The sequence below is a fragment of the Struthio camelus genome, chromosome 2, assembly GCF_040807025.1.
Source record: "Struthio camelus isolate bStrCam1 chromosome 2, bStrCam1.hap1, whole genome shotgun sequence".
NCBI classification, from domain to species: Eukaryota; Metazoa; Chordata; class Aves; order Struthioniformes; family Struthionidae; genus Struthio; species Struthio camelus.
Window position 1 is genome coordinate 23,893,051 of NC_090943.1, and position 26,468 is coordinate 23,919,518.

General features: G+C 43.6%; 1 protein-coding gene across 4 annotated transcripts in view; it reads left to right on the forward strand.

Moving 5' to 3' along the window:
* Positions 1–2,875: 2,875 nt before the first annotated feature.
* Positions 2,876–26,468, forward strand: part of ST8SIA6 (ST8 alpha-N-acetyl-neuraminide alpha-2,8-sialyltransferase 6) — a 50,551-nt gene continuing 26,958 nt past the window's right edge. The window contains exons 1-4 of one of the 4 annotated variants that reach the window (XM_068934650.1): positions 2,876–3,108; positions 3,641–3,736; positions 12,393–12,491; positions 21,785–21,871. In XM_068934650.1, the coding sequence (XP_068790751.1) occupies positions 3,071–3,108; positions 3,641–3,736; positions 12,393–12,491; positions 21,785–21,871 (320 nt within the window). In that variant the 5' untranslated portion in view covers positions 2,876–3,070. Of the gene's footprint in view, positions 3,321–3,640; positions 3,737–12,392; positions 12,492–21,784; positions 21,872–26,468 lie in introns of all 4 variants that reach the window. The other 3 variants (XM_068934648.1, XM_068934649.1, XM_068934651.1) reach the window with 3 other exon arrangements.

The window sequence follows — 26,468 nt, forward strand, 5'->3', positions numbered from 1 at the left end:
ATATATGTTTTTGAGGTTGTTTTTGTTTTTTTTTGATAAAATCATTCCCTCACGTTGATGACTACACTGGGAATACCCAAATAGTAGTCTGACACCTACACCTCTCCCTGGGGAGTCTTACGCTTTTCCAGTACGTGGGACTCCAGCCTCACAGAGTATCTTTAGTACCTTTGCCTTCTTCCTAATTGTACGAGTCATCTCCCCTCGTATTTGCAATAGCTAATATCCCTGTGACAGCCATTGCTTAGATGAGAAAGCAGGATTAGGAAAGCATTTAATGAACTTTAATTGCTTCTTAATATGATTTAGCTGCTGGAAATAAGGCGGCTAAACTAGCATCATATGACCAGGCACCCTACAGGCACCACTACCAGACCTCTTCAGAGATGCAATCCTGTCGACCTGGGGGCAGCAGCCGTTCAAGGATGATGCCCAAGGTGGTACTTTACTTTTCCAAATTAGCGACTAAGTAGAGATGCAGGAACTCAGTGGCAAAGCCATCGTGACGCCACCTGGCTGATTAGTGTTATCTTCGTTCTGGGCAAGGCAGATTATCAGTTCCCACTGACTCAGGAAACTAATGGGAATCAGAAGCCAGGAGATGCTGCCCCTCATGGATGCTGCTGCCAAGAGATGGCAGCTTCCGGCTGTCCAGTGGGTGGCAGTCCTGGTGTACGCGATCCGGTCTCCTCCTGTGTGGCATCTTTGGCACCCATGCCCTCATTAGTGACCTTAGGTTACCTGGCACCATCACTACAGATGGGGCAACACGATGCAAGAGACAAACCTGGGCTTGAAATCCAGAGTTCCTAAATTGTAATCCTGATTTACCATTGATTCCTATCTTGCCTTTCAGTTAGGTCACTTAACCTCTCTAGTAAGCTGCTGTGTCAGTAAATTAAGGCTGATAACACCTAGAAGTATTGTGACAATCGATCAATAAATGTTTGTAAAGTTGTTTGTAAACATCAAGCGCTAAGTGTCAAGTCTCATTCATACAGACACCATTTATAATCTTCCCTTTTTCTTTGCAGGAACTTAACACAACCCAAAGATTAACCTTGTGATCTGGGGAAAAAAAAATCCCTTGATATTGTAGACTGATGTTGGCAGCAGAAGTCACGCTTGAAATATAACATCCTCACTGACATCACTAAATTTCTCATGGATTAGCTGACAGCAATACTGCAGAACTCATGGGAAAATTGTATAGCGAAGGGAAATAAGAGTGAGAGAGAAAACAGAAGTATTTTCTGGACTGTAATTCTTAATCTTCATTCACAGCTGGTATAGAATACTTTTAAGCTCTCTAAAATGACTGATTTATTCTGTGTTTCACACAGTCTTTTATGGATATTATGAAACAGTTTGATAACAGCCATTAACATAAATAGGAATCTGCTTATTTTCCTGAGGTTTTTCTGAACTTTTCCTGAGAAAATTGTGAGCTTGAAGTTTCTAACATCTGCTAGCCAGTGAACACATTTTTACCTTGAAAAGCTTAAAACTGTTGGCCCCCTACATGCTCATACGTAATGTCCACTGGGTATAAACCCAGTTTTAAACCCAGGCCCAAAGCTGAAGCAAAATTTTTGCAAAATGTAATTTGTTGAAGATGTTCATGATTTATGACAATCTCGAAATTAATAAGCCTCTTCAGGACTTGAGAACCCTTAACACTGTTTTTTGCTTCTCCAGTCTGACGAAGTATTTCAAAGCCAGAAGGAGCACGGAGCTGCGCTCACCAAGGGGCTGCGGGTCGAGCCCGCCCCACACCGCACCTGCCGCCTCCGCCACGGCAGCCCACCCTGGCTCTCTACCGCGCTCGCACCAGTGCCCGAGCTAGCCAGCCGCGGTGCCTCTCTGCAGTGCCCTGACAAATACCCTGAAAGACAATTTGGTATTTCCTGGCATAGCGTGTGTTCCCTTTGCAGCGCCACAGCTGGCGTTGCACAGCTCCTCCGATGGATCAGAGGCATCCTGCCTGTTATTGTAGCGTCTAATCACTTATCAGTCACATAACCAAGCCCCTCGTTACTTCATTTTTACAGCTACAATAAACAGAGTTCTTGTTTTTGAGGCTTTCAAACTAGTGTTTTGGAACACAGTGAGAGCAGTAACGCAGATGCTCAGGGGAATGCTTACAGAGAGGAAAAAAAGGAAGGATACGGAAGAACTGGAAAGAAACAGTACGATGTCAGCCTGCTCATGACTGAAAGGCTGCTTGAAGCTATAGCATCTCTGTTAACCATTCTCTTAATAAATGGCCAAACAGTGCAGCCTTCTCATACCATAAGGCTTCGCACAGCAACGGCTGGCTATTATTTACCAAAACCATACCAAATGCATTTAAGAAAGCAGGTTGAATCTTGTTTAAAAATAAGATCAAAAGATATTAAAGGAGCAGTGACCTCAATTTTTCAGTCAGTGGCATGAAGGTAGACCACCCAGGCATCTCCCCTGTATTTCTGCCCTGGCTCCTGACTGTAACTCCTCTACGTTTATACTGCCTTACCCCTGCGTTGCATCTTGCCACATGTCCTGTTACCTAAGCTTGCTGCCTAATGAACTCCGAACACAGCTCCCTGCCATTGCCCCTCTCAATTAAAGTTTCGATTGCATTTTAATCCCTCCCATCACACAAGAACCTTCCCGTCGGACTTGTTACTGAAAAACAACCTCTTAGCAGAGGCTGCCAAGGTCCTGGCCCTCCCGCCGTAGCCCATTCCCAGGGCTGACCCGCCCGAGCTCGCCTGCCCCGGCGCCCGGGCGGGCCGGCTCCCCTCGCAGCACGGCGCCGCCATGCCGCGCACCGCCGCCCCCCGAGCGCCAGCGGGGAAACACGGCGGGAAACCTCCCCGCTGCCCCCGACATGGCCGCCGGCGCCCGCGGGCACCTGCCGCGCCGCCCGCCTGTGGGGAAAGTTTGGCGGGAGCCCTGCCTGCCCCCGGCCCGGCCCGGCCCGGCCCCTCAGCGCGGCCGCGCTCAGCCAGGCCGAGGTAGCCCAGCCGCTGGCGGGCGCGAAGAGCCCCGCAGCGGCGGGTACCAGCGGGCGACGACGGGAGAGCTGATGGCGGCAGCGGCGCAGGGCGGCAGCCGCCAGAGCGGGTGAGGGGCGGGGCGGAGAGACCCTGTGGCTGCCATGGCCACCTCCCCCTCCCCGCAGCCTCCCTTAAATACTATGGGGCGGCCGTAGCTGCGGCGGGCGCCGCTGCCGAGCGCACGATGCGGGCTGTCATCGCCTTGGCCGCGGCGCTGGGCAGCCTGCTGCTGGGCGGCTGCCTCCTGCGGCCGGGGGGCCAGGAGACCCTCCGCGCCAGGTAGAGCCGGCCTCGGCCGCCCGGCGCGGGCTGGGGGCGGCGGGGGCCGGCAGCCGCCGCGGGGCCGCGGGCGGGCCGGGGGAGCCCGGGCGGCGGCGGCGGCGGCAGCGGCCGGAGCGGGACGTGGAGATCGGGGGGGACCGCGGCGGAGCCCGGGCGTTGTGATTTTTTTTTTGTTTTGTTTTGTTTTTCCGGCTCGGTTTTCACCCGGGGGCTTCGCAGGGTATGCATGATTCATGGGGAAGGAGCCGGCGCCGCTCACGTGCGGTAATGTTTAATCACTGGTTCTGACAACTTTGTTTTCTCGTCTCGCTTGCTAGGAGCTGGGAGAAGGATGCAGAAGTAGCTGCTGTCACACCGAAAGTGGTGCGAGCACTCAGGTCTGCCCTAACGTCTCTTCCTCTGCCTGAGAACAGGTACCAGCTGCCCATCTTTTCTTCTTAGTATTAGCCTTGTTTCTGTTCAAAAAGGTCTACAAAAGCAAAAATCTGCCTTAGCCTCAACTCTCTTTTTTTTATTTTTTTGACATCCTGATCACAGACAAAATGACAGCTTACTAGACTGAGAAAATGAAAATTCATTTTAGTTGTAAAGAACTATTTGCTGGTAGGCCTTTGCAATGACAGCTGTCACTCTGTGCTTAGTTTTGTGCCCAACAAAACATCGTGTTTAGCCGTTTTGTTAATATGTGTTGCAAAAAGTTATGAATAACGTGTTCCAGGTATCTTTTAGTCTTCTTTCTAGGAAGGCAGGTGTGGAGCTGGACAATACTACCATTTTTATAATGTGTATTTAGTTCAAAATACATATTTCTCCTTCAATATTCATAGGCTTAGGGCCAGACATTTGAAGCCTTTTACATATTAGTTAGCATCTTATTCCTTGGGAGCCCTTTTGTTTGACTCCATGCCTTGCTCTTTTAGATTATTGTAGATCTTTGCTTTACAGCCTATTTTATACTGTGAAGTTTAACATAGAAATTGTTGGTAAAATTAGCTATGAAACAATTGTTTCTTATGTGCAGGCTTTGATATTAACAACTCTTTTGATGCTTTTGAGCCTCCTCACACCATAGGAGAACTAGTAGTGCAGAAGAGGGTGTTATCCACACATGAGATATCAGTATGTAAGGAATAATTTGTGAATACTTTTGCTATTCTGTTTGACTCTGTATGGTCCCTTTGACATTGCAGTTCCAATGATTAATAGGTGTTAATAAATAGCATGATCAAAACCGTACAAAAAGTAGAATTTCTTTAACTGGAACTGTGAGGTACTGGCCATATTGAAGTCAATGGTGACAATGCAATTGGCCTTACTGAGCACAACATTTCACCCAATCTACCTGAAATTTGAGCTTGAAACAACATAGGCTTTTCCCAGGTGAATACTAGTGACAATAGCACTAATAACCATTGTAGAGTATCCTTACAGTAGGTTTCTTATGCTTTTCTGTGGGAGACCCTTGTGCTCCCTGCCTTGGAATTTAGGACTTATATTTGTTATAAGTTTATAGCATCTTTCAAAATTAGATTGAAACAGAAAGAACGGGAGCATTTGTAGACTTTCTTCTAACTCCTGTTACTTTCTTTTAACTTGCTTCTCTGTGCTGTGTTCATTTTTTACCTTTCTGCTTTTTTCCTTCTTTTTCCGCTTCTTACAGTGTAGTGGTTTTGCAGTAGGTGCTCTGTTCTGCTTTTTTTTGTGGCTGTCATGCCATTCTCCTTTCGACTTTGTTTTGTATTATGTCTGTGGTTCCCCCCTGCCCCCTTCCTCTTCTTATACTCTTCCTTTTTCCTGCCGTTTCTGGGCTGCAGTCTCTTGCCACTCAGCAGTGTGTGCTAAACCGTGGAGTCAAATTGACTAGAAATGCTGGCAGAGAGCATTTCAGAAAACAGGAGTCTAGTCACTTCCCATCTGCTATTAGCGCAGTCACGACTGGAGCAAAGAAAGAGGAAACAAGACATACTGAAGAGGGTTGAAAATCCATAGCGTGTATAGGTCAGTCTTTAATCTCTCTAAGGCAAGTGAGCATGAAAGTTCAGTAGTTTGGATAACTACTTTGAGGATTTTGGCACCAATTTGGAACTATTTTTCGTCAACCTGAAATTGCATTTTTAGTGACTAAGTGACTGCAGAAGTGTGACAAGTAAATTATTCATCAAAAAAGGTTTAATTTCGCTCCAGCTCCTATAACCTTAACTTTGGAGAGGTGGTTTCTTGGCTGAATCCAAGAGGAGATGTTGTCATTCTCACCTGAGTGGCTATGCTTAGTAAGCTGGCCTAATGGGAGTTTGTGGTGCATGTTTGGCATATGAGGAAGGAAAGAGAGAGCTGCTGGATTGACCAGGAGCTACAACTTAATCCAGAGAGCAGCTGGAGTGGGCAGGGAGCCATGCTGGAGGGATTTGATCCAGACAGCAGCTGGACTGGGCCTGGCTGAGGGCCATGCTGGAGGGATTTGATCCAGAGAGCATCTGGACCCATTCAGGAGGTTCAGACCAGTCCCTCAGTGATGAAGACAGATGATCTGGGCAATAGGAATTAGATTCCAGTTTTCATTGGGATTTTGCTGCAATATCTGTAAGTACAGCAAAAGGATAGAAGAGTCCTTAGTTGGAATAGGTTGTATAGGGGTTAGTGAATTTATGAATTGGATCCAGCTACATTAGTGCGTTGATGAATAAAATTAGGAACAGCCTAGTGGTGCAGCCTTCCTGAAGTGCCATTCTCCTAAGCGTCTGACTAGCACTGCTGTGTTGCTGACAGCAACGTCCTTTCCTGCATAAGGGCAAGAGGGTATGCATGGGTATCAAAGTAGACTCTGAAATCTCTTCATCATCTTGACACATTTCTCTGGCAAGTCAAGATTTTCCCACTGACTTTGATGGGAGGATCCAGGAAAGGGAAGAAAGAACGTCAAAAAACCCACTGCGGTTTCTTGCCGTATGGGCTTCTCTTCCTGAACCCCAGTCAGAATTAGTAGCCTAGACAATCTTCAGAATCATGAGCTAATCCTTCTTCTTACCATGTTTTCCTATGCTGTTGGATGCTTATCTGTAATACATCTCTTGAAGAATCTCTAAGGTCCTGTTACTCTATTGCCTGTCGATATTAAAGGCTAATCTGTTCTTTTACTTTGAGTAATTCTTCTTAAAGGATGAAACTTCTTTAGGCAGGAGATTGGTTCAGACTGTCATAGATATTTAGGAAGCTATTATGCACAACCATATTTAATTAGATGGTGACTAGGCACCTAAAGTTCTCTGAAGACCTATGTCTTAGTCAATAACCTTGAAGATGCAGTTTGTTCATTACAGGGCATTTCTTAGTGCTTTTCCTTGTTAAATTTTAGAAATCTCAAACAATATGACTGTCTCTTTAGTATGACTTTTTTTTTTTTTTGTCTTGGGTTTATTTCACAGTGTAATATGTCAATTAATAAGTTTTCTTACTAACAACAAGACTGTTAGTAGGATTTCTGTAGTATTCACTTAGCTTACTCATCTGAGCAGCATCATTTGCCCTGCGATGCCATTGCTCTTAGTCAAATCCTCATCTCCATGTGTCATACCGTACTCTTGTTTTTTAAGCTGTAACTGCAAGTACAGTTTAAAATGGCATAAGCAACAATGCAGCTGAAAGAGTAGTCCTGTCCTTGCCCTGCCTTCAGACACTTGGTCCTCCCTCCCCACCTGTGTTTGTGCCAGCATATGCATTTGTGTAATCATAGCATTAATAGCAGACAGGGGGCTCAGTGCTGCTAGGGCTTGTTAGACGACGGTGGCAGTAAGAAGAAGATCTAGGTAGTCTTTCTTCTGTCGTAAGGCCCAGAGTGTGCTATGTTAAACCTGGGGAGAAATTTTATCTCCTTTTGTACTGCCTAGGAATGCATGGCAGATAAATAAAATGAACTCCTACCTAAACAGTTTTCTGAAGCACAATTTATGTACGCTGTAAGTACAGAGTGACACAAGCAATAACAAGGCAGCAGTCCCCTGAAGAACTGACCACTATTCTGTTATTCTGTTTATGTCACCAATTTAAGACATCTGCTTACTAGTTTCCTAACTTATTCTCTGTCTTCACTGATTCAAGACTTGCACAGTGCAGAGATTGTTGGGGTAATTGAACAGTGGGAGGAAGTGATTGAGGAGCTATGAGTAAACAAGTTAAATTAATACAATGTTTCACTGTTTTGGTTTCTCCAATTCCTCTCAGCAGCAGATCTTTATGTAGGCCTAGGGAATAAACAACTATACTTAATTAACTATGCTACAGAGACCTGTACATTCTGCCTGCTGTCAAAATATTGCATTCTGGCAGGCAGAAGGGGCAGAAGAGATAAGCTATTACCAAGATTATGAACAGTAGCTTAGTATATTGCACAAATAATTTGATACAGTTTAGATTAGTCAGCACTGGTAGCCACTTCACTAATTTTACTGCTGTCTTAGTATCTTTTCCCTTCATTCCCCCGTGATGCATGCAGACACATTCTAGGAGCGTGTTTCTAACACATGCCTCATGTATTAGTTATGTCGAAATGAATAGGTGTTCAGTTGAAAGCTGCTGCCAGGACACATTTATGTTCTGACAGGAGTGAAAGGTTTCCCAGCCTCTTTCTGTTTACTTGGTCCAAGTAAAACTGCTCTGTCATTCTGCCTGTTGGGTACCGCTGTAACATCATTTCCGTGTAAGTACCTTGTTGTATTATTTTCACTTTACCCACTGTAAGACTTGGATTATTGCTTGCCGTATTACATGTCACCTGATTTATGTATTTTATAAATAAAAAGTATCTGATGTTATGTATAACTCTGCTGAATATACCAGAAGAACTACCAAATAATTTTAAAACAAGCTGCATTTTGAAGACCTAATTTAGCATTCTGTAGATGAGCAGAACCTCCATGGGAACTTGAACAAGGATAGTAGGATTAGTCTCTTTCACAGTTACTGTGCTTAATGTTATAAGACAAGTTCTTGCTGCTATTGTTTGATCAAACCATTTCTATAGCCCATTTCACTAAGCATTTAGATTGTATATTGCCTTATTAGTTTAAGTTTTGTGAACCATGAAAACATCAATATATTCTTACCATCTGATTCATTTAAATTGGTGTCAAAGGTAGTAGTTAAGACCACTCTTTCTAGAGAAGTATGGATTACAGGTTTTTAATAACTCTAGTATTCAACTAATACAGTATGCTGTTCAAATACAAATCTCCAAGGGAGAAGTTAAGACAGAAGGTATTCACAGTCCAGATAGTATTATTCGGTGCCAAATCTGGTAGAAGGATATAAATGTGAATGTGAATGAAGTTTAGCATGCAGAAGTTATCCTGTTTAACTGGAGATGCTCAGCTGGAACAGAGATCAGAGGCTTTGTACTGCTTCAGGGAGATAAAAATAAGATGTAGAAAAAAATGCAACAACTAGTTCTGCTGGGCAGGGAGTGGATAAAGGCCATGAGTGGGATTTTCCTGTAATGTTAATTGTAGGCTTAACTCTGTCTGAAAATAGGGGTGAAATTCTTGTTGCTTTCAGAGCTGCTAGGCAGTCCAGCACTGAGCTCTTTTGAAAATCTCGCCCCGCGATCTTTCAGTTATTTCCAGCTGTTTTTGCGGGAGTCCTTCTAGAGGGAGGCCTTTCAGGCCATTAAGGGAGGCCTTGGCCTTTCAGTTCTGGACAGATCTTTGTTACGGTATAATTCACTGTACTGTATTCCCTTTTTCCATCTGTTTTTTCCCACCAACCATCGCTTTTTCATCCGTTTTACATTCATCCTTTTTCCTACTCTGATCACTTTTTTAGTTTGAGATTGTTTTTGTTTTTAAAGGGCTTCCTTTTTCTGTCCCTCCCTGTTTCACTGCTCTCCCAAGCTTCCGTGTCACCTGAGATACCTATCCATTTAGCACTGGTGATTCCCTGGATTAAGGCTCTCTATAGCCTCAGATTTGAATGCTGCTGGTGCTGAAAAAGAAAATTTGGGCAATGAACTTCTCCCATAGCTTCTGCATGGGGCATCCTGGAGCAACCTGCTTCTTCAGCCCAGACACTAGAGTATGATTGCAAACTGGATGAGACTAGATTTCTCCCTATTTCTCCTTTTCTTTCAATCATTCTAACTGTTCTCCTGAGGGAAGACAGATATTTCTTGAGTTGGAAGCACAGTCTCATTCTTATAGGGTAGATTCCCTGTGGACAGTTCTTTTTTTTTTTTTTAAGTTTATATTTGTGGCCATAGACTCCCTTAGGACTTAGACCCTGTCCATAGTCTGTAGAACTGCACAGAAGCGTGTACAATCCATGCCTTAAAGATTTTACCGTTTAAGAAGCTGTTGTTGTCTGTCTTCTTGTTGGCAAGACATAGACTAATAAAATGCTGATAAATAGGGCACATGATTTTTATCTAGTATGGATCTGTTAGTTAAAGTACAGATGGTACTGTTAGTTCCTAAAATTACCATAGTTAGATGTGGTCCTCAAGCTGTTTGTACATGATAAAAACTTTTTTCAGATTTTGGCCAGTAAGGATGTCTTTGAGAACATCTACAACTCTAAAGAGATCATAGCAAAAATGGCCATGTTACCTCAAGTTTATGAGTTCAAACCAACAAGATATGACATGATTTCCACTTCCAGTTCTCATCTGACTTAAAAGTTTGCAAGATTAGGTTGATATAGCCTGATATATGCATAGCTAGGCATGTTATCTGGTTTCATTGGAAACATTTGTTTAGTGTAGTTCTAAATATTGAGTAAAGATTGTCATCTACTAGGCCAGATAGATAAATTCATTTAGTGCTAAATATTGTCTAGTGTGACTGTTCTAAGCGGTCAGAAATCTATCAGTGTTGGATTTTTGTACAACTCTGCAATGGATAATGCAGCAGAGGCCTGAAATGTCCATTGCACACCCTTTTTTAATTGAATGCAGAAATCTTCCACTTATATGAAGTAGAAGCTGCTTTGACAGGGCCAAAGGAAATTTAGAAATTTAACTTTTACTAAAATAAGTCATTGTTCTGCATGTCTTACAAATAAATTGTGTTATCTGTGTATCTTTTTGTACCACATAAAGAGCTTTGAGTAAATTTTATATGAAAAAAAACACAGACAAAATGTTTTGATGATCAACTGTGAGTTTACATTATATGGAGAAAGAATTCAGATTAAGAATCATATCTGTCCAGATATTTGTGTCATTTCAACCAAGCTCTTTGGCTCAAGGAAAGGGATTGGGTCAAGGAAAGGGAAAAAAGACTCCTTATTCCTTTTTTCCTCCCCTCTTTGATGGCTATACAAGTGGTAGTCAGGATCTAATGACAAAGCTGTATTGGGATTTATTTTGCTCATTATTTTTATCTAACTTTTCCTTTTTGAATTTTTCAAGTCTTGAAATGGAATTATATGGATAAAAAACAATTATGTATTAAAAAGACAATTTCCTTCAGTTAGTTTCAGTTCTGTGAATTCTAGAAGGCTAAAGGTCTCTTGAATAAAGCTTATATTTGGTTGAGAACATTTTATTCAGTGCCGCCACTGATGTCAGGACATAAATTAACAGGAAGCTGTGCAAACCTTATGGGGTTTCTCTCCACAGAGCTGAATCCCCCTTGTGAAAGCGTGTTAGTTCTCAGATCATGCTTGCAAACACACCTAGCAGAAGTCTGCTCAGACCTGAAAGCCAGCTTCCAACTTGGTCTTCCTGGCAGGCTGCTTGTGTTGCAGAAGTTCTCCTCTGGCCAGCTGGAGTTCAGAAGTACTCAGGCCACTTTGCTTAGACCTCAGGCATCCAATGTCTTGATTATAGTTGTAATGAAGACCATTTACAGCAGTAACATGTGCTTGGCTTATGACATTGATCTCTTTTTTTTTTTTAGTGCCAAAATAAACTAGCATTTATTTGGCTCTTTCTTCTTTAATTAGACTTCTTCCCATTTGAATTATTTAAGACTGGAAATGGCATCTTGCCAAAATAAGAGCTGCAGAATCAGCTTGTCGGAAATCTTCTTGAAAAGTGGTCTCAATGTTTTGGGAAGTGAAGCCAATATAATTTTGGTCGTTGTTAGTAAAAGAAATGGTAACGCCAACGCAGGAGCAAAGTAGGTACTTTTGCATCATGTACAAAGCATCGAGACCCTTAGTCTTTAGAGTAGGACTGCCTCTGCACAGAGCTGGCTTGGCTTTTGTGTCCTTCTGAGAACAGCATGGGGGCTGTTCACTGCTGTAGCTCACACCCAGGAATGAATGACACGGTGTCTGTGTCCTCCATATTTCTAATTCTGGTTTGGGTAGATAGGCTGCAGGGTCTAAGTGCTCCATAAATAGCAAATAGAATAAGATCTGGGTATCTCAGTTATTTGCTAATTTACAGGTCCATCTTTTACCAGGACTGCTAGAGCAAGAGCATCACCCAAGAGTGTGGTGAAAATAAGACAGCAGGAATTAAAGAAAGATCATTGCCTGTCATTTTCCTTGGTTCCCTTTACAAATAGCTATTCTCACTGTGTAAATGAATAAACAAGGGAAGGAGTATTAAGCCCAAATCACTAAGCTAGCGACTTGAGCTTAATACTCCCTCCTGTGTTTTTGCTTGAACTAGGGTTCAACAATAAAGTTCCACTTCGCCTGCTGTGTTTCGTATGTCCTGTATATTTGCAATTGGCTCTGAATATTGCATTTCATCAAAAACTTTAGGAAATTACATCTGCTAAAATATTCTACTGATATATATTTTAAATATCTTCAAAACATAATGTTCAAGAGGCTTCTCATTTGTTTTTTTTTTAAATTACATATCTGCTTTATATTGTAATCAACATAATATAATTCATAGTGTGAAATAGGATTCCTTTAAAGAGTCAAATATGGTACCGTCACTAGCAGCAAACTTTCCTTTTACAGAAGAGCTTCACAGTAGAAGTGAATAAGATTTCTTTGGTAATGTTTTCAGCTAAAACCAACAGCGATTAATCCCATTGTTATAGAAAATTAAATGCAGCAGCATTGTCAGAATATGTTCTCTCTTTTAAAGTTTGTTTCCTCCCCCCCTTTTTTTAACAGAACAACTGCTAATAAAAATGGAATTTACCAGTTTGAACAGGCTTCAAAATGCAAGGCAATTCAGGACAATATTTTGTCATCATCTATCAAGAAGAAAAGGTAGGTCTTTGCTTTGCTTTCTGCTTTATTTGTTTTAAATAGAAGGCTAAAAGATTGTCTTCCTTTTGCACATAATTCTCCTTGATATTAATGTGGAACTATACAACAGGAAACTGAAATTGTTCAAGCAATGTTTGCTTGCATTTTTTTCTTTCACATGTATTAGATTTATTCTAGGTTAGATTCTTTTTTTTTCCCCACAGTGTAAGTCAAAAAGATTTCTCAATCCCAGTTAACAGCCCTTCATTACAAGATCTTTAAAAAGAGGTAGAACAGAATCTAGGAGGTATAATTTCATTCTTGAGTGTCTTTTTCCCGATTAGTGAACGCTCCTGCTGTGAGCAACCATAGTTAATGGATTAATTTCAGCATATACACTAGAATAAGTATAAAAACGTACTAGTATAAAAATTTGCTAAGTAATTGCACTCATTATAAGAATAACTAGTCCTTATTATATGAGCGCAGCCAACAGAGGCAGCGAACAGACGCAGCAGTTTGCGCAGCAGTGTCTGGGCTCTGCCTGGACCTTTTGTGGGCCTTGTTGGAAGTTGTGTAGACTTTCTGGGGACCCCCGAGGAACTAGACGGTGCTTGCTGCTAGCAGGAAGGGAGAGCTGGGCAAGGACTCCTGCAGGGGGCCTTGACTTCACTTCTCCTGGGAAGTTCTAGCTAGGTGGGGCTGCTGCTAGCGAGCTCTCTGGGCTGCCCTGGTCAGAGGGAGTTGGGGCTTTTGTTTCAGGTGGCTCCTGATTGGGTGGGTCAAGCACCCTTGTGAGTCACTGCTAGGCAGAGGCCTATATAAGAGCCAGGCCTAGAGCCCAGCTCCCAGAGCGCAGCCAACAGAGGCAGTGAACAGATGCAGCAGTTTGTGCAGCAGTTTGTGCAGAAGGGTGCCAGAAGGCAAGGAAGGCACCTCTCCATTTTGCACCGTGGTGTGTCCTTCCCTGGGGCATGGTCATGACATGCTGCAGAGCACGTTCCCCAGTGGCTGCGGGAGGTACTGCATTGGCTGTGTCTGAGGCCTCAACCCAGACAGACCCTCAGACAGCAGATGCAGCTCTGCAGGTGTCAGGCTGCAGGGAGTGCCTGGGGCCTCTCTGTGGGGCCTGGGCTGACAGTCAGCTCTCCTGTGTGAGGTGAGCTGTGGTTGACCAGTTGCATCACCAGATAAAGGAGTTACGGGAGGAGGTTAGTAGGCTGCGTAGCATCTGAGAGGATGAGCGGGAGATTGACAGGGCGTTCTCGGAGACTGTTCAGCTCCGGAAGTCCCCTGCCCCCACTGCAGCGGAGGTGTCAGAGGGCTCAGCACCGTGTGTAAAGGTGCATCATAACGCTGTTGAAGAGGGCTGGAAGCTGGTGACCTCTCGTAGAAGGAGAAAGGCTCTTGCTCCTCCTCAAGACTTACCCTTGAAGAACAAGTTTAGCGCCCTCCAAGCTGAGGAGGAGCTGGGCATGGCTCCAAGGGAGGCAACTGGCCTGGCAGACCCTGTACTGTGCAGGAACCCCCGGAAGAAACAGTGAGTGATTGTTGTGGGTGACTCCCTGCTGCAGGGGACAGAGGCACCTATCTGCCGACCTGACCTCTTGTCCAGAGAGGTTTGCTGCCTGCCAGGGGCTCAAAGAAGAGATGTCGTGGAAAGACTGCCAAGGCTTGTCCACACGTCGGACTACTACCCTCTGCTGCTCTTCCATGTGGGTGCTAATGACACGAAAGGCAAACTGGAAACCATCAAACAGGACTTCAGAGCTCTGGGAATGGTGGTCAAGGGTCTGGGAGCCCAGGTTTTCTCCTCAATCTTGCCTGTGAGGGGAAAGGACAGGAGGAGGAGTAGACGAGTTTTCCAAGTTAACAACTGGCTGCGCCGCTGGTGTTGGCAACAGGGCTTTGGTTTCTATGACCATGGGACCCTGTTTGAAGATCAACAGCTGATGGGGAGCGATGGGATCCACCTTACCAAGTGGGGCACGCGCGTCTTTCTTTGCCAACAGATTGGCCAGCCTGGTAAGGAGGGCTTTAAACTAGGCAAGATGGGGGAAGGGGAGTGGTATAGTGGCAGGAGAGTCAGTAAAACACCACTCAAGTCAGGATGCCTCCAGCAAGCACATGCAGCCAGGGGAGACAGCATGGGACACGGATATGGAGGATCCTCTTGCACCTCTCCTGGGAAGCTTGCATGCTTGACTGGCTCTCTGAAATGCCTGTACGCCAATGCACGCAGCATGGGGAATAAGCAGGAAGAATTAGAGATCTGTGTGCAGTCACAGGGCCATGATCTCGTTGCAGTTACAGAGACACGGTGGGAGAGCTCACACGACTGGAATGCCGTCCTGGACGGCTATGTGCTTTTTAGGAAAGACAGGCCAGGAAGGTGAGGTGGTGGAGTTGCCCTTTATGTAAGGGAGCAACTAGAATGTGTGGAGCTCTGCCTCGGGGTGGATGAAGAGCAAGTTGAGAGCCTACGGGTAAGGATTAAAGGGCAGGCTAACCTGGGTGACACGGTGGTGGGGGTTTACTCCAGGCCACCTGATCAGGAAGAGGAAGTCGATGAGGCCTTCTACAGACAGCTGGAAGTAGCCTCACAACCACAGGCCCTAGTTCTCATGGGGGACTTCAACCACCCTGACATCTGCTGGGAAGAGAGCACAGCGAGGCACAAACAGTCTAGGAGGTTCCTGCAGAGCATTGAGGATAGATTCTTGACTCAGGTGGTGGAGACGAGGAAAGGTGCGCTGCTAGACCTTGTACTAACGAACAAAGAAGGTCTAGTTGGAGAGGTGAAGGTTGGGGGCAGCCTTGGCTGCAGTGACCATGAGATGGTGGAGTTCAGGATCCTACGAGGAGGGAGCAGGGCAAGAAGTAGGATTGCAACCCTGGACTTCAGGAGAGCTAACTTTGGCCTCTTCAGGGACCTACTTAGGGGAATCTCATGGGGTAGGGCCCTAGAAGGAAGAGGGGTCCAAGAAAGCTGGTTACTATTCAAGCATCACGTCCTCCAGGCTCAAGATCAGTGCATCCCTCTGAGTAAGAAGTCCAGCAAAGCGGGCAGGAGACCTGCATGGATGAGCAAGGAACTCCTGGCAAAACTGCAGCAGAAGAAGGAAGCCTACAGAACGTGGAAAAGGGGACAGGCCACTTGGGAGGAATACAGGGACGTTGTCAGAGTGTGCAGGGATGCAACAAGGAAGGCTAAGGCCCATTTGGAATTAAATCTGGCAACGCATGTCAAGGACAACAAGAAGGGGTTCTTCAAATGCATCAATAGCAAAAGGAAACCGAGGGAAAACATGGGCCCGCTGCTGAATGGGGCGGGTGCCCTGGTGACGAAGGATACAGAGAAGGCAGAGTTATTGAATGCTGCCTTTGTTTCAGTCTTCACTGCTAAGGCCAGCCCTCAGGAATTCCAGACCTTGGAGACAAGAGAGGAAGGCTGGAGAAAGGAAGACTCTCCCTTGGTGGAGGAGGATCAGGTTAGAGATCTTTTGTCCAAACTTGACATCCACAAATCCATGGGCCCCGATGGGATGCACCCCCGAGTGCTGAGGGAGCTGGCGGATGTTATTGCTAGGCCACTCTCCATCATCTTTGAAAGGTCCTGGAGATCAGGAGAGGTGCCTGAGGACTGGAAGAAAGCCAGCGTCACCCCAGTCTTCAAAAAGGGTAAGAAGGAGGAGCCAGGCAACTACAGGCCTGTCAGCCTCCCCTCCATCCCTGGAAAGGTGATGGAATGGCTCCTCCTGGAGGTCATCACTAAGCATCTGGAGGACAAGAAGGTGATCAGGAGGAGTCAGCATGGATTCACCAAAGGGAAATCATGCTTGACCAATCTGATAGCCTTCTATGACGGGATGACTGGCTGGGTAGATGAGGGGAGAGCAGTGGATGTTGTCTCCCTGGACTTCAGCAAGGCTTTTGACACTGTCTCCCATCCCATCCTCCTAGGGAATCTCAGGAAGTGTGGGCTAGACGAGTGGACGGTGAGGTGGATTGAGAACTGGCTGGATGGCCGAGCTCAGAGGGTTGTGGTGAATGGCGCAGAGTCAAGTTGGAGGCCTGTGGCTAGTGGTGTCCCCCAGGAGTCAGTCCTGGGTCCAGTCTTGTTCAATATATTCATCAATGACCTGGAGGAAGGGACAGAGTGCACCCTCAGCAAGTTTGCTGACGATACTAAACTGGGGGGAGAGGCTAACACACCAGAAGACTGTGCTGCCATTCAGGGGGACCTGGACAGGCTGGAGAGGTGGGTGGAGAGGAACCTCATGAAGTTCAACAAAGGCAAGTGCAAGGTCCTGCACCTAGGCAGGAATAATCCCATGCAGCAGTACAGGCTGGGGGTTGACCTGCTGGAAAGCAGCTCTGCCGAGAAGGACCTGGGAGTCCTGGTGGACAACAAGCTGATCACGAGCCAGCAGTGTGCCCTTGTGGCCAAGAAGGCCAATGGTCTCCTGGGGTGCATTAGGCAGAGTGTTGCCAGCAGGTCAAGGGAGGTGATCCTGCCCCTCTACTCAGCCCTGGTGAGGCCTCCCCTGGAGTACTGTGTCCAGTTCTGGGCTCCCCAGTCCAAGAGAGAAATGGCACTCCTGGAGAGAGTCCAGCGGAGGGCTACCAAGATGATGAGAGGGCTGGAGCACCTCTCCTATGAGGAAAGACTGCAAGAGCTGGGCCTGTTCAGCCTGGAGAAGAGAAGATTGAGAGGCGATCTCATAAACGTGTACAAGTATCTGCAGGGGGAGTGTCAAGAGGATGAGGCCAGCCTCTTCTCTGTGGTGCCCAGTGAGAGGATGAGAGGCAATGGGCAGAAACTGAACCACAGGAAGTTCCATCTGAACCTGAGAAAAAACTTCTTGACTGTGAGGGTGACAGAGCATTGGAACAGGTTGCCCAGAGAGGTAGTGGAGTCTCCTTCCCTGGAGATATTCAAAACCCGTCTGGATGTGATCCTGGGCAATATGCTCTAGGTGACCCTGCTTGAACAGGGAGGTTGGACTAGATGATCTCCAGAGGTCCCTTCCAACCTAAACCATTCTGTGATTCTGATTATTATAAGAATAACTAGTCCATTGGAGACTAATTATTCAGTTGTAGATACATCTTGGAAAAAATATCCAAAACCCGTTTTAGCTTTCAACTTGCTGTTCTGCCTTTTCCTATCGTGGGAAAAAACCTTTGATATCAGTTCTGCCCAAATTCCTTGCTGCTTTCTAGTGTGGAAGCAGGAGAAGCTGTTTACGTATAATATCTCTCAGCCCATATGGGTGTCCCAATAGAGAAAACATTGTAAATAAGACAGGCTTCCCACTAGGACTGAATGTTAACTTAAGGTTAAGTACATGCTATAGTGTCTTTAAAATTGGGTTATATACACTAATTTTTCTTTTTATTTGTAAAGAGAAGAGAAATGGAATGAGAAGCAAAACCTCCACTATAAATAGCTGTGTGGGAGTTTCTTTGTTTTATTTTTTTTTCCCCTCCAGTCAAAGGACTGGAGAAGGAACCCAAACCCAACATTAAATCATGATTTAAAAACTTTGCCTGTCTCTTCTGTCCCCTCCCCACTTTCGCATGGCGTTTTAAGATCCTTCACTTGTTTTTAAGTCGCCTTATTCCCAACATTTTGTTCTCTTTAAAACACATAAATGTTTTCCTCCTTTTCCCACTTTATACTTTTTCAGTGTTCTGATGGAGCTTTTTTCCCAGCTTCCTCTCCAATTTTTTAAATACCAAATTTCTTTCTGTTTCTCTTTCTGTCCTTCATTCTCATGAACTTCACTCTACTCTACTTCTTATTAGCTGTATTATTGCATTCTTTTCTCTCCGTTTTTTTTTAAGAATGTCTTTCCTTCCCGCCCATAAGCTTGATCTTCCCCCACCTCTATTCCAGCTCATCAACAGCACTGTCTTCAAAGTTTTTACCCTTTTGAAGGGTGGAAGACCCTTCCACCCTTCTACTACTGTAGCACCAGTGAAAGCTGAAATAGAGATTGGCAAACAGAGGATAAAGAATACAGTTGACTGAAACATTGAGTGGTTAACACCAAGAGAAAGACAACTGACCAGTGTATTGCCTTTAAAACCTGGTTATGGCAATACAAAAGCTATTATTCATCCCATATTTTACAAAGTAGTACAGGCTGCAGGAGTGCAGACTTACTTTTCACATCTGGAATGTTTTGGAGCTGAAAACGTAGGAGAATTTTGAGAAAGTGTGGCTAAAGAAAGGAGCTGTTCCAGTAAATGAATCAGAGGGGAACTGAACAGGTAGGAGGAGAAACTGCCATTTGGGACATAGAGTAGGGTATTGCTTTTTTCCGTGAATATTGCAGCTCGCTGCCCTTCACTGAGAGGAGCCACTGGGATCTTTGTTGCTTTTTGAATGTGTTCTCCCCAGGAATGGTATATAAATGCTTTATATTGCAGAAGCCTTTCAGGGACATTCTAGACCTTCTGGTCTCCTAAGCTGGTGGAGACTAAAAAAAATTACCTAGTTTAAAGTTTGTCAGATGATTTAATAGTAAAAATTGCTATGTAAGTGTGAATTATTATAATAACAGGTATGTGCTGGTAGTGATTAAGTGCCTGCAATGCTGAGTTGTGCTGGAAGATTTCCATTTTCATTCAGGAGTGAGCCTTGCGCACACTCTCTTTAGGGCTTTGAAAACGGAAGGTTGTTTTGGCAGCAGTAAAGTGTCCAAAGGCATGAGGGATTCTTCCCTTCTCTCGCGTTTCCTGCTGTTGCACTTTTTTTTGTTAGTGGTGGTGGTTTTTTTGTTTCTTTCTTATATTTGCTGTATAGTAGGAAGATCTCCCTTTCTCACTCCTGCTTCTCAGTTTTCTTCCTAAATCAAACAGCCTCCCCCTACCCAAGGAGGTGTTTAGTTTTAGCAAGTAACGAGTGGGGTGGCATTTGTCTCTCTGCTGCAACATTTCACCTATTGTCTCTCTACCATCAACCCCTCTGTCCTTGCTGTTGTCCCTTAGATATCTGCCAAACCCTAAAGAAGCTTATACTTTGTCAGTCCCTCAGCTGTGCATGATAATTTCACCTTAGCCACTCCGGTTAGTGTAGAAGGTTACTGTGTACCTGACAAATATCACTGGCAAAAAACCTTCAAGGCATTATTTGCCAGCTAGGCTTATACAATAGTAGTGAGTTTCCTAGGACAGCAAGTCATTATAATGGTTTGTATGCAGCTGACAGACAAAAACAGGACAGAACATGTTTCATTCACTGTTCTCAGCATTGTAATTACTGTCTTGTCCACACATTGCTGTAGTTCAATTTACCTGAGCTTTTTTATCTGCATAATAAAATCCTTTTAGCAGCAGTGACTATGTACTGTAAACTCTTGGATTTCCATGGAAATAATACATATAGTCCCAGCTCTCTAAAATGGAACAATGGAGAAGAGGACTGTCGAGGTTACAGCAGAGCCATGAAGTGAAATTCTGATGGCCATGCTGGACTGATTCCATTGGAGGAATGAGTCCCTGAGGGTCCTTTAAAGCAGGAAACGTTAAAATAGGCTTTCAGAGCACAAAACAAAGCTTTCTGGGCTGTAAACCCAGCTGCAGCAAATCCCAGAGCTTCATTTTGAGTCTTTAAAAACAATTAATTTATAGGAATATTGTCTGCGTTCAAAGAGAGTTCATTTCATGGAACTGAACTGAATGGAAGCCTCAAAACCTGCACGGGCAGATATGGTGGCTCCCTTATGGTGCCGCAGGAGCCACGGGAGTTGGGAGCTACAGCAGTCAGGAGCTCCTGTCCCACAGGACACGCGGCTAAGACGGCTTTGCCACTTTTGCCACTGTGCCAGTGGCTGGCAAAGATGACTTGTGACAATGCATGCTGGCTTCCTAAGTCACAAGGTGAACAAAACTGCATGTGTAGGGCAAGCATAGCTGCTGTTCTGTATTGTAATGACTTCTAAGTGACCTTTTGTTTGGGGAAAGCTGGTGGGCTCTTAGAAACTTCTTAGCAAGTCATTCCATTCAGCAATAGTCTTGCATTGTAGTGGGTGTTTTTACTCTAGGTAGAGATACACCACTTCTGTTATATGTTAAGAGCAACTGTTGTAGGGAAGAAGCTCCTCACCTTTTCTGACAGTGAGTACCCATAGTTTCTCATGGCCTTAGATCTAGCATTATGGATGACACTTTGATTTTTCTCAGTACCGAGTGTACGCAGAGGAAGAAGGAAACTTTTGGGTTGTTGAGTGCTTTGCTATTGCAAGCTACCACAAACTTTTTATTTTCCTTTTTATCAATTATTATGCTCAACTTAAAAACAAGTGAGGTTTCTTGCCTTCCCAGCTCTTGTTGGAAGGCTGTTCAAAAAACACACTTCTAAGTTCCAGCTTAAGTAAACTCATGATCATTTGGCTTTGGGCCAACACTAAGGCCTTTTTTGCTAAAATAACACAAGGTAGATATTTTTTGGAGATGTTAGTGCCACAGAACTTATAGTCATATGACATCCCCATCATGTCTTCTTCCCTTCCCCGCAGTCCTCCTTGTAAGTTAGAGTCATTGTTTTTAAAAAGTTGATAAAAGCGTAAATAGGAGAGATATTAACATTGAACCTATAAAGGAAGAAATAATACGAATCTTTTGGCTTACAAGTTCTTCAAAGTTTCACATGTGGATAAATTTAAATCTCTTGAAAGGGTTTAAAAGGAGAAAAAGCTCTTTGCTTCCATGTACTGCAGTGGTACTTAGTCCTATTTGATATCAGGCAGATTGTTTTATTTAAGAGAAAATTTGCAGAAAACTTATGCCTGTAAATATTGATCTATCTCTTGGTTGAATTGAGCTTTGGGGAGTTTATAAGGTAGATGAAAGAAAAGGCAGAAAAAGTGTAATGTTTCATTTTGGCTTGCAAGAGCCATATCTCAAAACACTATTGAAGCTTAAAACACCAAGTACCAGACAAAGGTTTTTTGTATTATTTTGGACTTCTGCACTGGAAATTATTTCTGAAGGGTCCAGTAACTTCAGGATAGTTACAGTCTAATATGTAAGTTTGACCCCGGCATACTTTTGGAAGTTTCTGAAAAGAAAAGTTCATTAGGACAGCACTACGAAAAAAGAATGTTTAATAGGTCAAGCTAATTAAATGAGGATTGTACTGTTACAAATTATAGAAGTAAAATGGGTCATGGAGTTCTAAAAGCAATCTATTATATATGCACTGTGCACATTATTATTAATGCATGCATCATTTGGATGTTTTGGAGATTATTTCTAAACATCTATGTACATACTCTAGCATTTGATGTTGTTGCCTTTTTTAGATATTCAGAAGATTATTTTCTTCACATAGTCACCAAATTGCAAAACTGCACCTGGATAAAGAGACCAGAAGAATGTACAAAATTCAGGTAATTTTAATTGTCTTATTTAGAAAAGCTGTTTAGCCCAGGTTTGTCTAACAAGCGATAAATTTAGATCTTGCCTATTGAAAAGATACTTTTCAATACTGCTTTCAAATTGCATACATAGCTATGCATTTCTCTTACTCTTTTGATTTTGTTTTTTTTTTGTTTATTTGCACCGAACTGCGCAAAATGAGCAAGATAAAAGAACTACGCAAATGAAGTAATTTCACCGGTCTCCACTTTAATGAATAGTTAACTAACTTGCTAGAATGGATTAAAATATTCCCAAAACAATAAGTACAGTATTAAAGAACACTAGTAATGTGTTTTTATTTATCTGAATTGGCAATCTGATAAGAGACTTTGTAACGAAATGGTATATTTCTTACCCCAAGACAATTGCTTCTGTTACAGAAGTGCCTAAGGCACTCATTAGGCTCAGCTGTGCATGTCATGACCCTCGCGCAAATAAGCACGATTACCCCCGTCCCTGTCAAGATCGCACGTATGTTCAAGATGGCACATAAGTGCATGCTCAGTAGGGACAGCGATCCCGCTGCAGCTTCCACTCTCATTTGGAAATGCGTCATGCTGGGTTTAGAGAACAGCTTCACAGTGCCAGCCCTAGTTTCTCCAGGGGGGAGATACTCTCTTGAATTACATTGTTACACGGAACAGAATTAAATATTCTATCATTAAAAATAAACAAACTGACTTACCTTCCAACTCTTTGGAATTAACTAGCTTTGAAAACTTAAGTGTCACACTGAGCATGTGGATATTATTAGAAGAAATAATGGGGAAGGGGAGTGATCTTTATGTGCAACATAAATTGCTGTGTTTGCTGTGTATCATAACTGACCAATTGTTTCCCAAAGCTGAGGCAGTATAATGCATAGAGTTAAGGTCTGATAAACTTTCAATAAACTCTAGCTGGCTTTAGGTGTGCACAGAGGTATCAGAATATGAGAAGGTGCGGAAGCAGACCATTCTGCCTCAGAATAGATTATTTCTTTTTTTTCTTATTTTTGTTGTTGTTATGCAGAGCTGATAGGAAGTAAAGCTGCTATCATCTGCTGTTTGCCCAGCTACAGTTAAGATTTTTGTTTTCCAGTCTTTTTTTAACCTCTCTTCCTTCTGAATGGGCCAGCCACCACTTACCGGCAATTTGGCACTTCTGCTGTGCTGGATGTATGAGGCAGTGTCAGTGCTACCAATCCCTACTCCAGCTTGGCTTCTTCCTCTTTTATTACTTCCACAATCTCCCTTCCTCTACATCTTCCAGGCCTGCGGCAACCTAACATGACACCTTCCATCTAAACCCTCATACAAGACTCTCAGTCTTTAAGTACAACATGCTCATTATTCCTCTTGCTGTCTTTTTGCCTTCTGGCAAATTTGGTTGATTCTTCAACATTCAGGGGCTCTGCTGTTAGGGTTTCAATGCTTTTGGCATCAAAACTAGCTAGAGTACAATTAATTCATATATGTGCCAACCCATGCAGCAATTGCAGTTCTGATGGCAGCGCTGTATATTCTGCTGTTCCTATGAAAGTTATTCTGCTTCGATATCATCCAAAAGTTCCACTGATGTGATCGAGGACCTATACTTTGGTTTAAGGCCTTTCAAATTATTATGGCACAAAAGATGTGTGTATTTGCATAAGTCTTTTCTATGTTTTTCCTTCTTCTCAACTCTTCTCTCTGTTATGTTCCAGAAATGCCTGGATGCGTTCAGGATGTTAGAATTTTACAGATATCCTTGCTCCCAGACCGTACTGGAGACTTTCAAGGCTTCCAGTCTCTTAGCAGTTGGTCAATAGAGGCTTTTAAAAAGGGGGGAAAAAAAGAGAGAAAAAGAAATTCAGTGTAAAATTTGCTAACTAAACCTTTATACACTCCATGCTTTCTGCACTCTTGGATTTTTTTTTTTTATCAGACTTCAAGCATGAGAGCCTGGAACTAGCTCTGCAAGGACACTGCAGCTTAGGAATGATGCATTGACAGAGCTTTGTGGGGAATAGAGCTTCTAGAAATGTGATGGAGAGAGGTAACCCTTTCTATTCCTCATCTGCTTAGACAGCCCTAGAAGTTCCCAGTCCCCATGCACAGTTCCTTCTATCTCCCTGTCTCTGGTACTGCCCCATCTTTCATTCCCTCCTTTTCCCTTTCCTTCAACCAATTAATAATCCTCTGGCAGAGTATTTCTCCTTCTTTCTAATTTTGTCTAGTATCAGTAATGCATAATAACTGTGTAATACAAATATTATTCAGTTCTAAAAATCTCATTAAGTAGATAGATAAACATACCCATTTTGCGGAGGAGAAAATTAATCTCAGAGGCTGTGCAGCAGAATTACGTAATTCAGCTAGCCACCATCAGGAGGAGAGCTAGAACCTGCCTATGTCACATTATTCACCTGCCAATGTCACCAGAAATCTGCCAGCTGACTAAACTGCAGAGAAGCTGCTTCCTTTCTTTCCTTGTTTTCCTATCTGTCAAATGGAGTGAACACTTAAATGCTTCTCAGGCGTGGTGTCAATTGTGTGACATCTCTGTATTACCCTGAAGTTCTGAAGAGCAGTGAGACATGCATATTTACAAGGGATTTAATGTCTTATGCCTCAGGGCATAAACTAACCTCTAATTAATAAGGTTCAAAAGAAGATTCCTAAGGGATAGTGAATTTCTCAGAGAAGCTTTCTTGTGTTTTAACTTTGCAGCTTTTGCTGTTTGCTATTATCTTACTGGCAGTGGAGTAAATGAATCCATGCTCCTTAACTCTTATGTTCCTAGAAGACAGAACTCTGTGCCAATGAGTACACATCTCTTCTCCCTATAAGTCTAACTCCCAGCAGATCCAGGCCAAGTTAAAGGGTATGGATTAGAAGTGCAATGCAGGAAATAAACACTTGTCTTTATATTTGGCAAAAAGGTTACAGCTGACAGCTCTGGTTGGCACAAACCATAGTGGTCCCACTGCACAAAAAGTAGTGTGTGGGATTCCAGGGTGACCCTCCACCACCTAGCTCAGCTTTGTCATGCAGCCGTGTAGACTGTGTCCATCTGCTGTCAGAGAGCTGCCCTTTTCCCTTTCCAAACGCTTTCGCCTAAAGCTATTCCACTGTGCCTGCTCACACATACTAGGCTACATCGCTGTCTGGCAGTGGTCAGTGGTTCTTGGTGGCTACATGGTATGCACACATGCATTTCTCAAAAACAAGAGTCGTAAGGCAAGTATAGGCCAAGATGCCCTCTTTAATACCTCCCATAACCACCGTCACTTTTTTGTGATGGATTTTTGTCCTGTCTCTGCCAGGGAACCAGTCTCCTGTACCTTCACTTATTTAGTGCCTGTAACGCTGGCATTAGTGCTGCCAGATTCTGACTGCCCTCAGAGGAGCCCGTGCAAGCACTTGTTTCATTGCTCTTGCAGTCTAGTGAAGATTCAGAGTGCCTTGCATGAATGTTTGTCGACTGTTCCTCAGAGATTATCTGACTTCACAGCAGGCACTAGCAGGTTGGTATAAGTATACCAGAAGATCTAGCCCTGCTGTAAGTTCACTGGAACAAATGGAATCCTGGTAAGAGTGATTTAGGGAAAGTCTTTTCCAATGTTTAGTGCTATCCACACATACAGAACGACTTAAGTATGTTCTATTCAAACTGTTTGTTTACAAAATTCAGCTTTGCTTCATTTGTGCTTCATTTGTTCTTTCTTTTTCTTCCCGTGTTTTTACAACTCCATAGCAGTCTAGCATTTCCACATTACCCCTTTGTAAGGAGGATAATGAAAGGGAGGTGAAATGATCCTGCAGCTACCTTGAAGTATCATTCTTAAAGCTCTAGAAAAAACCTCTGGATAGCTTTTTCGGCAAAGGCTCTTCTAGCTACAGTTGGTAGAGTCTCAGGTTCCCTAGGTAACATGAATATTAATTATTACATTAGCATTCTTCAAAGGTTTTCAACTTAAAAGAGATGTTTCATTAGTGCAACAAATTAGAGCCCAGCTGGATGCAAGCTGTAATTGTTTTTTACACCTCCACTTCTCTGCTTTACAGACTTTTAAGTTTGATTTATTCTCATTTGGGCTATAGACCTGCGGTGGCAAATATTCTGCAATTTTTCCAAATAGTTGAAACTTCTGTTTCTGCTGGAAGCTAGCAAATAGTTAAAACAGCCCTCAAAATGGCTGGGGGAGGGCTATGGAGAAAGGTGGAGCCAGTGCTTCGGTTCAGAGAAGCCTCTGGGCATGGTTGTGCTGGGCTGTCTTGCTGAGCTTGGAGCCTGGCCTAGTGATATAGCAGTTCTTCAGAAGTGGTATTGTACTGTGAGAGCCCTGTATGAGCTGTGGGCATTGGACTCCCTCCCTATGGAAGTAGCATTCCTGACAAACCTTATTTGCATCTGGTAATGAAGGGAAAAGGAGATACGTAGATGTAAAATACACTTTTAAAAATGCTGATATTACACCCTTTTCTTTTCTTTTTTTTGGAAAACATTGATACTTAAAAACAAACAAAAAAAGAACTGTGATGTGGGAAAGAATAGTTAAGAGATCAATCTATTTTCATAGTCCTATAATATCCCCTCCTGCTT